Source organism: Podarcis muralis, chromosome 9 (assembly GCF_964188315.1).
Source record: "Podarcis muralis chromosome 9, rPodMur119.hap1.1, whole genome shotgun sequence".
Taxonomy (NCBI): Eukaryota; Metazoa; Chordata; class Lepidosauria; order Squamata; family Lacertidae; genus Podarcis; species Podarcis muralis.
Genome location: NC_135663.1, coordinates 66,188,441 through 66,203,247, shown reverse-complemented (window position 1 = coordinate 66,203,247; position 14,807 = coordinate 66,188,441). Strand labels below are relative to the sequence as shown.

General features: G+C 43.7%; 1 protein-coding gene across 1 annotated transcript in view; it reads left to right on the top strand.

Moving 5' to 3' along the window:
* STIM2 (stromal interaction molecule 2) overlaps positions 1–14,807 on the top strand; it is a 73,363-nt gene that overhangs the window by 51,225 nt on the left and 7,331 nt on the right. The window contains exons 4-8 of the mRNA XM_028743747.2: positions 6,712–6,823; positions 7,256–7,371; positions 10,656–10,833; positions 11,726–11,903; positions 13,964–14,131. Coding sequence (XP_028599580.2) covers positions 6,712–6,823; positions 7,256–7,371; positions 10,656–10,833; positions 11,726–11,903; positions 13,964–14,131 — 752 coding nt within the window. The remainder of the gene's footprint in view (positions 1–6,711; positions 6,824–7,255; positions 7,372–10,655; positions 10,834–11,725; positions 11,904–13,963; positions 14,132–14,807) is intronic.

Below are 14,807 nucleotides of genomic sequence, written 5' to 3'. Positions count from 1 at the left end.
GAAAGTACAGTCATACCTCGTGTTAAAGACACTTCGGATTGTGCGATTTCGGGTTGCGTACCGCGCCGAACCCGGAAGTACCGGAACGGGTCACTTCCAGGTTTTGGCGCATGTGCAGAAGTGCTAAATTGTGCATTGCGCATGCACAGAAGCGCCTAATTGCAACCCGCGCTCGTGCGCACACACGGCGCTGCGGGTTGTGAATGCTGCGGGTTGCAAACGTGCTTCCCGCATGGATCACGTTTGCAACCCGAGCGTCCATTGTATTACTGTTGGTGTTTGCATGTCAGAAGTAGGGAACCTTGGGCCATGGGGCCAAAGGCAACACTCCAGCCCTCTATATTTGGCTCTCAGGATTATCCCCAGGTCACTCTTCCATGCCCTCCTGGCATGCATTATCCTTGCTGGAATATGCTCCTGAAGTGTGATAATGCTTCTTGCTTCCGTGGGTGGAAGTGGAAGAGATGTGTAGAAATGTCTGGTGTTTTTCATGGCTGGAATGTAGCCTAGTGTACAAACATGAGTCTCATCTGCCTACTTTTGTCTCTGGCCGCACTTACCACTGGCATGTGACCCTTAGAAAGCAGCCCAGTAGGGGTTCTGGCCCTTTTCACTCAGAAAGGTTCCCCACTCCGGTCATATACCTTGATGCTAACATATAAAGCCTGTGATAATTCCTGTTTCTGTGTGAGCACATTGGGGAGAGGGGTGGCATTCAGAGTGAATACTCTTGCTTTCTTGTCCTTGATCAAAGGCATAATGCTCATCTGTACTACTTTGTATGTGTTATAACACAAAAAGCAGGATAGGAGCAAATTGCTCAAATCCAAAGCAGAACAAATTCTAGTGTCTCATCAAGAAAGGAATGAGGACTAACCACTGAGCCTCTTGGGCTTGCTGTTCAGAAGGTTGGCGGTTCAAATCCCCGCGACAGACTGACCTCCCATTGGTTTGTCCCAGCTCCTGCCAACCTAGCAGTTCGAAAGCACACCAGTGCAAGTAGATAAATAAGTACCGTTGCGGCGGGAAGGTAAACAGCATTTCTGTGCGCTCAGGTTTCCATAGTGGTGTCCTGTTGCGCCAGAAGTGGTTTAGTAATGCTGGCCACATAACCCATGACAAACGACAAACACTGGCTCCCTTGGCCTGAAAGCGAGATGAGCGCTGCTACCCCATAGTGGCCTTTGACTGGACTTAACCCTCCAGGGGTCCTTTACCTTTACCTTTAACAAGTTGTCAGGGTGCCTCAGGTAGTGAGAAAATGCTCTGCTATTGAATGGTTAATCTGCATGACTTGGGAGTCTAGCCTTCTGGCACGGTAATTCATTCAGTTGAAATTGCATATGTGCAAAGAACAGCGCTAACAGACCAACACAAATGTGGCGTGGGTAGCATGTGACCATCTTCAAATAATGTTTCTAAGGCACTGTGCACAGCAGATGTTCTTCCAGCAACTGGGAACAAGTTGCATACCATCTAGAAATGTTATGGTTGCATTGCACATTCTTCATTATTGGCAGCCACGGGTTTTGAATAGCTAGACAGTGGAAATGAATGCAAGCCAAGCACTACTGGGGATACAATATGTAACCTCAAATTCCTTTTCAAATAAGCTAATGCAGGAGTTCCAGATCCCCTTTCTTGGAAGCGCATGCTTGCAATGTTAAATTGTTGGTTGAATGTGAGTTTAGAGTAAACGTCACTGTTGTTTCATTATGTAACATCTTGGCACCAGTTTGAGCAGAGATGGACAACTTGGCCCCTTTACTAATGCTGAAAGGAGAACTGCCCAAGGCAAATTTAAGTTTCTCTTAAATTACTGCTAACTGTAAATAGCTGTTATTTATTCAGTATAGCTAGTAACCGTGATTGCTTTTCTGCACACAGCTATTAAATTGGGGGGGGGGGGGGGGAGAGGTCCTAAGCTTGCTGTTCCTATTTTGAGTTTCTTTCCTATTTTGAATTTCACAGTAAATCTAGGGTTTTTGGAATTGCTTTAGATGTGAAGTTTCAGGTATAAACTGCAAACTTAGAAAAGTGGAGCCAAGTGATACTAAAGGAATACAATGATACTTATAAGGTTTTTTAAAAAATTAAATTAAAGCCTGCTTCATGTGAAATGTAATTAGCCTAACATAAATGTTCTTGTTGCTGATTATTAATATGTGTTAGAGCCTCTTTCAAAGAAACCAAGTGGCACTCTGGAAAAGGAGGGGGAGAGTGAGGAACTGGGGAGATTATAGTATATTAGCAGTGCTTTTTTCCTGGGGTACTCAAGGTACTCAAGAACCAGCAGCTTTTCCCCAAATGTTAAAAGTGTGATACTTACTGTAACAACTTTATGGTGATTGCCAGCATTGTTTTTTTCTTAAAACAACAGCAAACCACTGTGTATTAGAGCTTTGAGTGAATGTAGTAGTCTGTTAAGACCTCTGCTGTGTTGATGATAACGTTTTGAATAATAAAACTTTGGTTATCTGAATCTCCCTGGTCGGGAGTGCAACTCTCAAACAATATGCTTTACACACACAAATAAGATACTTTACATAAGAGGTTACATTTCTGCTCCTTTTGGCAAGCGTGGCAAAAGCCTGTGGTCACATTTGGTGCATGATCCCCAATTGGCAGAAATCATATTCCCAGGAAGGAGGGGCAGCTTGAAAAAATGTTATCTACTTGGTTGCTGATTAGTGGTATGTTTGGTGCAATGCTAGCTTGCAGGGAAGACCTGTCCAAAATAATCAAGATGTGATAGTGTGCTTCATTGCTTTGGCACGCTTTGTGCCTGTGGCAAGTTGTGTTTTGCTTTGAAGCTTTAGGTCTTTTATAGATTTTTTATCTGATACGTGTTATGATGAAGCATTGTCTCTGGTGTCATTTGGGTAGGCCACATGTTCCAAATCTTCTTGGAAGCATACAGCTTGGGGCTTCCTATAGGAAGGTGTGTGTGTGTGTGTGTGTGTTTGTGTGTGTGTGTGTGTGTGTGTGTGTGTGTGTGTGTGTGTGTGTGTGTTCCCACTGACAACTCTCTAACTTTGGTAAAGCAAGTTCTGGAAATGAGCCGTAGTGGGATTAGCATCTCAACAACACCAACATGTTAATCCTTGCAAAATCTCCCACCAGATTCCACAGGAAATTAATTTTGCGGTGAATAGAACCTCACTGTTAAGCTAAATAATGAGCTCCTGTTTTGTGACATTTTGTGACTTTCTCTAAGTTGCCTGCCACTACTTATGCTTTTAATTCGTAGTGGATTTTCTTTGAACTCCATGCACCCTTACTTTCCCCAGAACTCTAACAGTGAAAGCAACAAGACTTGGAGTTTATCTAAATCAGGAGTTGCCAGCCTGCAGGAGCTTAACAACAACAACAAAATCAATAAAAACAAACAAACAAACAAACAAACAACAAGAAGTCAGATTTAAAAGCAGTTCATGAACTATGTATTGCTAAACTGAAGTCTAAAACAAAACCAAGTCACACAGGCTGAGTAAAGTGTCTGGAAGGAACAGTTTGGAGGCAAGCAGTCTTTAGTCTAGGGGAGCAAAGACTGTTAGGAAGATTCGGAACCACCAAAGACATTGAACAGGCCGTTGCCTGTAGACCAGAGATTATGTTTGAGGAGTACAGTGAGAGGTGAAATAGATTTCAAAGGATGACGCCGGGGTATGGTATAAGCTTTTGATTTCATGTGGCACATTGTAATTAAGTTAAGAAGTTGGGTTAAGAAGGTCAGGATCAGCAAGTAGATTAGGGTTGCTGTGAAATGGGGGACAGGGAGTGGGCAGGCGTAGAGGACTCCTTGGTCCTGAATGGGGTAACTGTGCCCCGAAAGACCATGTGCTCAGCCTGGGAGTCCTTTTGGACTCACAGCTGTCCATGGAGGCAGAGTTCAATTCTGTGTCCAGGTCGGCTGTCTACCAGCTCCATCTGGTACACAGGCTGAGACCCTACCTGCCCGCAGACTGTCTCGCCAGAGTGGTGCATGCTCTGGTTATCTCCCGCTTGGACTACCGCAACACGTTCTACGTGTGGCTACCTTTGAAGGTGATCCGGAAACTACAACTAATCCAGAATGCAGCAACTAGACTGGTGACTGGGAGAGACCATATAGCGCTGGTCCTGAAAGACCTACATTGGCTCCCAGTATGTTTCTGAGCACAATTCAAAGTGTTGGTGCTGACCTTTAAAGCGCTAAACGACCTTGGCCCAGTATACCTGAAGAAGCATCTCCACCCCCATTGTTCAGCCCGGACACTGAGGTCCACCTCCGAGGGCCTTCTAGTGGTTCTCTCACTGCGAGAAGTGAGAGTACAGGGAACCAGGCAGAGGGCCTTCTCGGTAGTGGCGCCCGCCCTGTGGAACACCCTCCCATCAGCTGTCGAACAGATAAACAACCATCTGACTTTTAGAAGACATCTGAAGGCAGCCCTGTTTAGGGAAGTTTTAATGTTTGATGCTTTATCACTTTATTATTATTGTTGTTGTTGCTGTTGTTGTTGTTGTTCAATTGGGAGCCCCCCAGAGTGGCTGGGGAAACCCAGCCATATGGGCTGGGTATGTATGTATGTATGTATGTATGTATGTATGTATGATGGTGATGATGATGATAATAATAATAATAATAATAATAATAATAATAATAATAATTAATAATATAAGACTGTCTCTGATGTGCTTCTAATATGGCTTGTGGGAGCATGCTCTACCCATTTTAGAACAGTTGCATTGGTTACCAATAAGTTTCTCAGCACAATTCAAGTGTTAATTATTGCTTATAATGCCCTAAATTGCTTCAGACTAGGATACCTGAAGGAATGCCCCTTCTCTGCATTGATGCTTAGTCGGACAGGACATGTAAGAGTCTTTTCTGTGGCCGCAGCCCAGTTTTGGAATTCTCCCCTGCAGGAAATTCAGCTGTGCCTCTCATCCTTTGTCTTTGCCAGACAGTGTAAACTGATCTCGTTTATTAGCCTAGGCAGGGCCGTAGCTAGGGGGTGGTGAGGTGGGCCCCTGCCAGGGGTGCAGCCAATGGGCACTCTCCTGCAAAATCGGCTAAAAATATGTCTATAAACATAAATATTGATTATTGCCTCATAAGAAATGGTTTTAAATAGAGGGTGAATTGAATGGGTGGAAGGGGGGGGGGTTGGAGGAGAGGTGGAAAGAAGAGTTAATTTGTCCACGGCTAGGGGGCGCAATCTGGACGGTTCTGCCAGGGCTGCAAGATCACCTAGCTATGGCTCTGAGCCTAGGTATTTTAAAGGCTGACTTTGGTTTCCTCCGCCATGCGGACGGTTATCATCTGGCGGTTCGTGAATCATGAAACAAGAATGCCCTTCTTTTTGAAAGAAAGAAAAGAATAGATTGCGCTGGGTGGGAGCAAGCATTTTGGCATGCTAAAAGCACTCTTAGTATTCCAGTGAGAATGTTACTAGCTTGTTGTGATGGCATCATGCAATTCCTAAAGCTGTCAGCTGAGGCCAAGGTTACGGTTCCTTCTATATTTAAGCGATTGTGCTTTCTTGTCTGCAAGGTCTTGAACGTAGAGAGCCTTATCCTAACCAAGCCACTAGCTTTCACATTAATAAGCGTTGCATGTGAAGATAAAGATAAACCCTTTAGCTGGGTGCACACTGGGCATTTTAATTGTTTTGTTATGTAGGTGATTAGCGGATGCAAAACGTTGCAGTGTGGAATGCTTCTGTGCAGGCTTCGTCTGTGGAGCCACTTCGTACCATTCCCCTTTTCTCTCTCGCCTTACCCACTGAGCATGCTCAGTGTTCGGTTTGGCTGGGAAAGTGAATGGACTCCAAAGTGTCGTCTTCTGAGACTTTGGAGTTCTTCTGAGCCTGCTGGTTGCTCCTCTTTGTTCATTTTGGATACACTGAGGTCCAGCGCCAAGGGCCTTCTGGCGGTTCCATCACTGCGAGAAGCGAGGTTACAGGGAACCAGGCAGAGGGCCTTCTCGGTAGTGGCACCCAACCCTGTGGAACGCCCTCTCACCAGATGTCAAGGAAACAAACAACTATCTGACTTTTAGAAGATACCTGAAGGCAGCTCTGTTTAGGAATTTTTTTATGTTTGATGTTTTATCGTGTTTTTAATATTCTGTTGGCAGCCACCCAGAGTGACTGGGGTATAAAAATATATTATTTATTTATTTATTTATTCATTTATTTATTTATTTATTTATTTTTAAGGAGCAGCATGGTTGAAATTGAGATTGATACCAGTCTATATGGTACTGTATTTTTAAGTTTTAATTATCAGTAGTATTTTAGGATTTGTATGTTGCTTTCTTTAATTTTCTCATTGCCCAACTAGCACGCTCTCTGTGTCACCAAAATATCATGGGCCCACATGATGTTCTACCAAACTCGAGTAGAGATCTTCCCATATGTGGGTAACACAACCTGTTTGCATCCGCTTCGTTCCACAGTATGAGTTGAAGAATAACAGGATCAAGAACTCTGTGTACACTTCACTGGTCACAAGACCTTTTCTTTTTCAATCATGCCATGGAATTTTTAATAATGAAATATTTTTAAGAATTACTTCTTGATAATCTTTCTGTAATCTTGACTTGGATGAGCACATGGTGAAGACGGTGAACCTGCCAATAACTTGCCATTGCTTTTTTATTTGTACGGTTGCTTTAATTCTTGATAATCTAGCCAGTGTAAAATAGTATTTGTGTTTGTGTTGTAGTTCACAACTGGACGCAGGAGGAGACTCTTCAGTGGCTGGTAGAATTTGTTGAACTTCCTCAGTATGAGAAGACTTTCAGAGAAAACAACGTCAAAGGAACAACATTGCCGAGGTGAATTTTGTACCTTTTTGGGTCCTCCTGCAGTGTCGGGCTCTCTGTGCAGAGCATGCTTAGTGAAATATATTAAACATTAAGATTAAACATTTCTTACATCTAAAACATTGTTAGCCTAAGAAATCTGCTTTTTTGATGGTACATTATTGCACTTAAACTGACAAAGCCATTCAGTTCTGTATAGTTTCATGCTATATCAGTTTAAACAAAGACATTCTGTTAATGCCAGACTTGATGTTGGTTTGGTACATTAAAATCTTCCATCTCTGGTTTAGTGTTGCACATGAAATTTGATAAACCACACAACATAGTATCTATTTCTCAGTGACTTTGAGTTACCACACACAATAGAATCTGCATTTTTAGTTGTGTCTCTTAACAGTTGCTTTCAGGACAAGGAACATAAAATCCCTGCTTTATTGTGTACAGGATAGCAGTTAATGAAGCCGCATTTATGATCTCTCAGTTGAAAATAATTGATCGGAGCCACCGGCAGAAACTACAACTGAAGGCCTTGGATGTTGTCTTATTTGGACCTCTCACACGTTAGTATTATTTCCTCTTTCTGCCTCCTCCCCACATACACACCTTTAAACTGCTAGCAGAAAGAATTGTTCTGTTGAACTGTGATTTATGTTAATATTTAGGCTAGCCAATTCCTCTGAGGGATATCTCCAATGATACTATTGTGGGTATCCTTCAGCGGGTGTGTTTTGAGTATAAAAATAAACCGTGGTTGATCAGGACAGGAATAAGCCTAGGTAAGTCTTGGATTTGTGTGCTATTTTATCCTCTGGTGCGGTCCTAAGGAGGTAGGAAGCTTTCACTTCTGCTTTAGATGAACCACAATTTAGCATTACATCTAAATCCTAAACTATGAGTCATCTGATTATAGCAAACCAGTTTCATTGCATGGTTTGAAGCTGCCTTGTTTCAGACAAAAACTGTAGATGCAAACCATCATTTCACTTGCTTGTTTTTAAGTGAAAGGAAATGGCAAGTGGGAAGTCAAATTCTGAATTAGCCTTTTTTGGGGGGAGGGGGGAGTGTTAAAAAAATATTATTATTTATTGAATTTATATACAACCGTATACCCAGGGGTTTCAGGGCGGTTCACAGAATAAATTCAAGATATAAAACCACAAAATACCTAATAAAAATAACACCACCACCACAATGGTACTCATATCTTGATAAATTGAAAAATGTCTAGATCCCACCCAGCTCTTCTTTCTGTGCCCCTCCCCCTTCTCTATTGAATTTGCGGTACACATTTTTATTTTGTATTTTATTATCAACTTTTTAATTGAAATTTGACATTTTATGGATGACATTTATTAGAAAGAATTAAAAATCACGATTGGTGCCAAGGACATTGGAAGACTTGCTTTTTGATGTTTCTTCCACCTCATGCTTGCCATGGGAAGTTAGTGCAGTACTCTGCTGGTCCTGTTTGTGGCAATCACACAATGTTGCTTTTATACACCCACCATGCCACACCTAACCCAAACCCCGAGAAAATGAGAGAAAGAGAGAGAGATGTTATCTAATAACAACAGGCAACATTCCCCACGGGGGGGGGGGGAGGGGAGACCCAAGATGGGCAGCCGCATACCTCTTATGCGCACACAGAGCACATGGGGAGTGGGTGGCGCTGTGGTCTAAACCACTGAGCCTCTTGGGCTTGCTAATCAGAAGGTCAGCGGTTTGAATCCCCGCAACAGAGTGATCTCCTGTTGCTCTGTCCCAGCTCCTGCCAACCTAGTAGTTCGAAAGCACACCTGTGCAAGTAGATAAATAGGTACCCCTGCAGCGGGAAGCTAAGCGGCGTTTCCATGTGCTCTGGTTTCCGTCACAGTGTTCCGTTGCACCAGAAGCAGTTTAGTCCTGCTGGCCACGTGACCTGGAAAGCTGTCTGTGGACAAACGCCGGCTCCCTCGGCCTGAAAGCGAGATGAGTGCCGCAACCCCATAGTGACCTTTGACTGGACTTAACCGTCTAGGGGTCCTTTACCTTTGCCTCCTTTTTTTTTTTACACCGAGCACATGCATGTATTCAGAGCACAGACACATGCACATCTCCCTATGCGACTCACAAACATCCACTTCACAGATATAACTCCTTCTCTTCGTCTCACACGCCACAAATGCACACATAGCTCCCCCTTCTCTCACACACACAGGCCACACATAGATCTCTTCCTCTCTGTCCAGATGTACCTCTCTCCCTAGGAGACCTCACATGTATACCTCCTTTTATCTCTCATTCGCACAGACAACATATAGATTTCTCCCTCCCACCAAATGCCACAAAATACTGTATTTTTCGCTCTATAGGACGCGCCAGACCATAGGACACACCGGACGATAGGAGAGGGAGAACAGGGGGGGGGGGAATTATCCCCCTCTCTGCTCAGCTCCCCTTCAGCAAAGCGGTAGGAGAAACGGAGCCCCTTCCATTTCTCCTTCCGCTTTGCTGAAGGGGCGCTGCGCAGAGAGGGAAAATGTGCAGCGCCACTCCAGCGAAGCGAAGCCTGGAGAGCAAGAGGGATCGGTGTGCACCAACCCCTCTCGCTCTCCAGGCTTCAGGCGGCTATCCACAAGCCTTCGGAGTACAGTGGGAACTCGTGCTGCACTCTGAAGGCTTACGGATAGCTGCCTGAAGCCCCCGGAGCGCAGCGGATGTTCGCTTTGTGCTCCGGGGGCTTCAGGCGGCTTCATTGAAAGCAACGCGAAGCCTCCAGAGCACGGGGGGAGCGCTCCCTCTGCGCTTCGGAGGCTTCGCATTGCTGTCGCTGAAGTCAAGGAGCCTGCATTCGCTCCATAAGATGCACACACATTTCCCCTTAATTTTTGAAGGGGGAAAAGTGCATCTTATAGAGCGAAAAATACGGTACATCTCTTCCTCTATCATACATAGCCCCTTCTTCAGAAAAAGGCCTTCCCTCGGGCAGAGGAAGCACCTGCCACCAGTTCCACATCGATGGCAGACAACAGCAGCCTGAGTGTGTGAGGATACCACTGCTCCCCCCAACCTTTTTTTAAAAAAACAACAACAAAACAAAACCCAGCATGGAGTGAAAGAGGTACTTGTGGCTGGCTGGCAGGCAGTGGCAGCCTGAGTTTGCAGGAACATCCCCAGCCACTTCCCCCATATCTCCAGCTAGCATGGGATGAAAGAGGCACCTGCTCCTTTTAAGAAGGCGGTGGCAGCCACTCCCAAAGCATATGATGATAACTTCATTGCTTCTCCCCACCCCTTTGAACTTTTTTGTTTTTTTAAGCAAGCCCCAGGGCAGGCAAAGGCTAGCAGGCAGCAGTGGCAGCCCAAGCGAAGATTTTGGTACTCCTTTCTGGAATATTTTGTCAGAAAAATCCACTGGCTGCACCAAAAAAATGCTGCACATCAACCTTTTTCTCGGCGCCATGTGTTTTCTACTGTTGCTCTAGTTAATCTTAGGCATGATTAGTGAAAATAAGCCAGCTTAATTTAACTTGGTTTGACCCTTTCAGGATTACAGTGACTCTTCTTTAAGACACATGTGCAGACAGGTTGCCAGGAGAGAGAGGGGAAAAAATTATGCTGAGCACTAACCATACTTAAGATTAACTGCAGTTTGTAATTATTTTTTTTAACTTCAACAAACTGGTCGACCTAAAATGGAAGTGGAAGTTTCTGAACTCACAGAGCTATGCTGGAGGGGAGCGTATGGCCTCATGGCTTGTTGCAGCTTGTGTAGCCCTAAACCCTGGTTTAGCATTGTATCCAAATCAGCCCAATCTTGTTAGATGATCTATCTTTTAAACTCATGTACAACTGCATTTTTCAGGACCGCCTCACAACTGGATGAAAGATTTCATCCTCACCATTTCTATAGTGATCGGCGTCGGGGGCTGCTGGTTTGCATATACTCAGAACAAGACTTCGAAAGAGCATATGACAAAAATGATGAAAGATTTAGAAAGCCTTCAAACGGCAGAACAAAGTCTGTGCGATTTGCAAGAGAGGTACGTGAAAAATAGACAATACTTTAGGGTGTTCAAAGTCCTTATGACAGCCTTGAAAGGACATTTAGTGTGAAAATATTGCAGGACTTTGCCTGTTCCACATAGTGAATTCATGGTTAAGGTGATGTATGAAGAGGAGACTACTCAAGTTACGTTTAGCCGCTAAGCTACACCAGCATTCCTGTTAATGTATGAGTTCTGATGTTCTTCACTAATTTGAATGTCCTCGCCTTATTATTATTATTATTATTATTATTATTATTATTATTATTATTAGAGTTTATATACTTCCGTATACCCGGAGGTCTCAGGGTGGTTTGCAGAAAACATCACAACATATATAATCAGAATAAAAACAACAACCCAATAACACACACCCCCCGCCCCCTATGAAAAGGGCCACATTTTAAAAAGGGCATAGGATGTAAATCGGATCAACCAAAGGCCTGGATAAAAAGGAATGTTTTTGCCTGGCTCCTAAAGGTGCATAATGAAGGTGCCAGGCAACCTTACCTGGGGAGATTTTCCACAAATGGGGAGCCACTGCAGAGAAGGCCCGTCCTCATGTTGCCACCCTCTGGAACTCTCAAGGAGGAGGCACACAATGGAGGGCCTTAGAAGATGATCTCAGGGTCTGGGAAGGTTCATAAGGAAAGAGGTGGTCCTTGAAGTATTGCGGTCCTGAGCCCTTAGCATCGTAACTTGACAGAAAACATAGCTAAGTTTGTTGAGAGAGACAGGTAACCTGTTCTTTTGACACATATTGAGAGGCTTAGTGACATGTCGCTTGGCGATGCCACAGAGTAGCTTAAATTATTTGTCCAATCAATTGAGGCATGAACAGAACTGAACAAACACTATTAACTTGTGGAAAAAAATGTCTACTTTGAAGGCTTGAAAAAGCACAGGAGGAAAATCGGACTGTTGCTGTGGAAAAGCAAAACCTGGAGCGCAAGATGATGGATGAAATCAGCGACGCAAAACGGGAAGCGTGTCGGCTGAGAGAGTTGAGGGAAGGAGCTGAATGTGAACTCAGCAGGCTTAAATATGCAGAAGAGGAGCTGGTGCAGGTATTTGCGAATAAAATCTACCATCTCAGCCCACGCAGAGTCGTACCTTTTCCAGCCACTTAATGGCATTGTAGCATTCGAGCAAGGGACACGATGAAATTGTAAATCAGAGAAGCAAACTGAGATCAATTCCAGAAAGCTGGTTTAGACATACAAAGCTGAAACTGGTAGAGAAATAGGTGTAACAATCAGTAGAAGGAAAGAGTCAGAACTGGGGCCTTTGAGCTGCACACTGTAGGTGCCTAGCTTCATCAAGTGATGCTGACACAAAACCCCACACATACGCTAAGTAGAAGAATTAGAAGCATTGCCACCCAACCCCACTCCACTCACCATGTCCTCCTCCCCCTCTTTCCCCCTTTTTTCCTCCACACACCATCAGGAATATCCCTCCTCATATCATATTCCAAGGAGAGCTGAGTTTGCAGCTCTGCATCTATACACTTAAAAGTTCCTCTGGTAGCCCTCTTTTTAACTATACACTTTGGAGCAACAGGGACCCGGGTGGTGCTGTGGGTTAAACCACAAAGCCTAGGACTTGCCACAGAAGGCTGGCGGTTCAAATCCCCGCGACGGGGTGAGCTCCCGTTGCTGGGTCCCTGCTCCTGGCAACCTAGCAGTTTGAAAGCACGTAAAAGTGCAAGTAGATAAATAGGTACTGCTCAGTTGGGAAGGTAAACGGTGTTTCTGTGCACTAGTCTGGTTTGCCAGAAGCGGCTTAGTCATGCTGGCCACATGACCCGGAAGCTGTACGCCAGTTCCCTTGGCCAATAAAGCGAGATGAGCGCCGCAACCCCAGAGTCTGCCATGACTGGACCTGATGGTCAGGGGTCCCTTTACCTTTGGAGTAACAGCTTGGCTCCACACGCAGCTCCCCCACTCTCGCGCTCTGTTTCTCCCTCTCTTTCACACCAACTCGCACACACACAGACTTTAATCTCCCCCTCCCCAGTTGCGTTAGCATCACCGGGGTGTCCCAAGGCTTAACCTGCGCTTCCCAGCAATCCTGATGCAGCTGAAATTGTCATCTCGTTGCTCTTCAGCATTGCAGGAACACGAATCTTTTCCCCACGGGGCAGCTGATGACTGAGCAGTGTGGAAAGTGGGTGTGTCTCCTGGAGGCTTGGGGGCTACACCCGTGGGTGCCCAAGGGCTGCCTGCAGGCTGCGGATCATCCACATGCAGTCTAAAGAAATAATAGGGAAAGAAAACTGAAACACCGCATTTGTTCAAGGACACTGATAGGGCTTATGTTCATAATTTTATTGAATTTCCTGTTTTACATTTTAGAATATTCATTTAAACAACCTTAAAATATCAGTGACTTATCTTCTTCTCTTTCCATGGTTCATTTTAAATCCCTGAATATTTTATATAAACTGAATCATCTGGTATTCCACTATTGGATCTATCAAAACTTATTTACACTGTTGAATTTATCTTAATGCTGCCCACGTTTTCAAATAAACACAATTTTCGTCCATATATTCAATAAACGTTCTCTTATTCTTTGTGTTAGGTCTGGAAGTTGTGCATATTCCATCAGTTTAAGTTGCCATTCTTCTTTAGTATGATAGGGCTTATGTTCAAGGGGGTCTTACCCAGAGAAATTAATCATATGAGTTTTAATTTATTCATCCTGCAATTAAAGCTATATAAATTTGTATAAATAAAAGCACTAGTCCTGAAAAGAATAAAGTGTGCCTTTGGTACTAAGTTGATTCACGCACCACAGTAGCCAACACCTTAGATAAGGCTTTTTCCCTTTTGCATGAGTAAACAAATGCCTCTTTAAATATGGGGTCCACCACCTATAATTTCTGAATGAACTGGTGTTTTTAAATTAATTACAGTAATCTTGAGAAATTCTGAAGTCTTCTATCTGGAACATCTTTAAAAATCTATTTTAGTAGATTAATCAATTAATCAACCATATTATATAGTAATGCTCAGTGACTCATCGATGCAGAAGTGTTAATGGATCAAAGCTGTTTTAAAAATATTTTTACACTTCAGGCTTAGGTGTCTCAATATCTTTGCATATTTCTTCTGGCTCTTAGGTCCGCATGGCCTTAAAAAAGGCCGAGAAGGAGTTTGAACTGAGAAGCAACTGGTCTGTTCCTGATGCGCTGCAGAAATGGCTCCAGCTCACGCACGAAGTGGAAGTGCAGTACTACAACATTAAGAGACAAAATGCAGAAATGCAATTGGCGATTGCCAAGGATGAGGTATTGTTCATTTTTGAGTCCTCGCAGTCAAAAGCAGTGGGTACTCTGTTGATTTCATCCCTGAACTAATACAATTCGGGATGTGGGATTGCAACTAGATGTATGTGTGTGTACCCTTGCCTCCTGCAAGTTTAAGTTTTGAGCAAAAAGGACAGTTACAATTCTTGTCTCATTTTTGTCTCATTTTTTCCCTTCTACTGTATCACCACCCTCCTAAGAGCTGTGTCCCAGGCAGCTGCTCCTGCTACTCTATTCTAGCCTGCCCACAGTTTCTGAGTTCAGTCCAGCTTTAAATGTTTTACATTTTATAACTTTGTGCTTTGGCTTAAAGTCCAGGATAGATACCCTTTGAGGCAGCAAACATAAGTTACTCAGATTAACGCAATATCTGCAAATTTTATTTAAAGGCAGTTCATAAAGCATTTTAATAAAAGAAATAAATGAATGCTAATCTCACCTTAAGAAGACACTTTTAGCATGCCTCTTGTTTGGGGGTGTTGCATAGTTGTGGAGTTACCTGTTGAGAATACCTTTGACTATGCCCCTAGCTGTTCTCGCTTATGTAAAGATGGGAAACCTTAAGGGAGTTTTTGTTCTTTTTTAGAGATTGTGATAGGACAGCATGTCTCTTTGGATATGCTATTCCCATGGTCACTATAGTTTTCTTTTTCTTCCT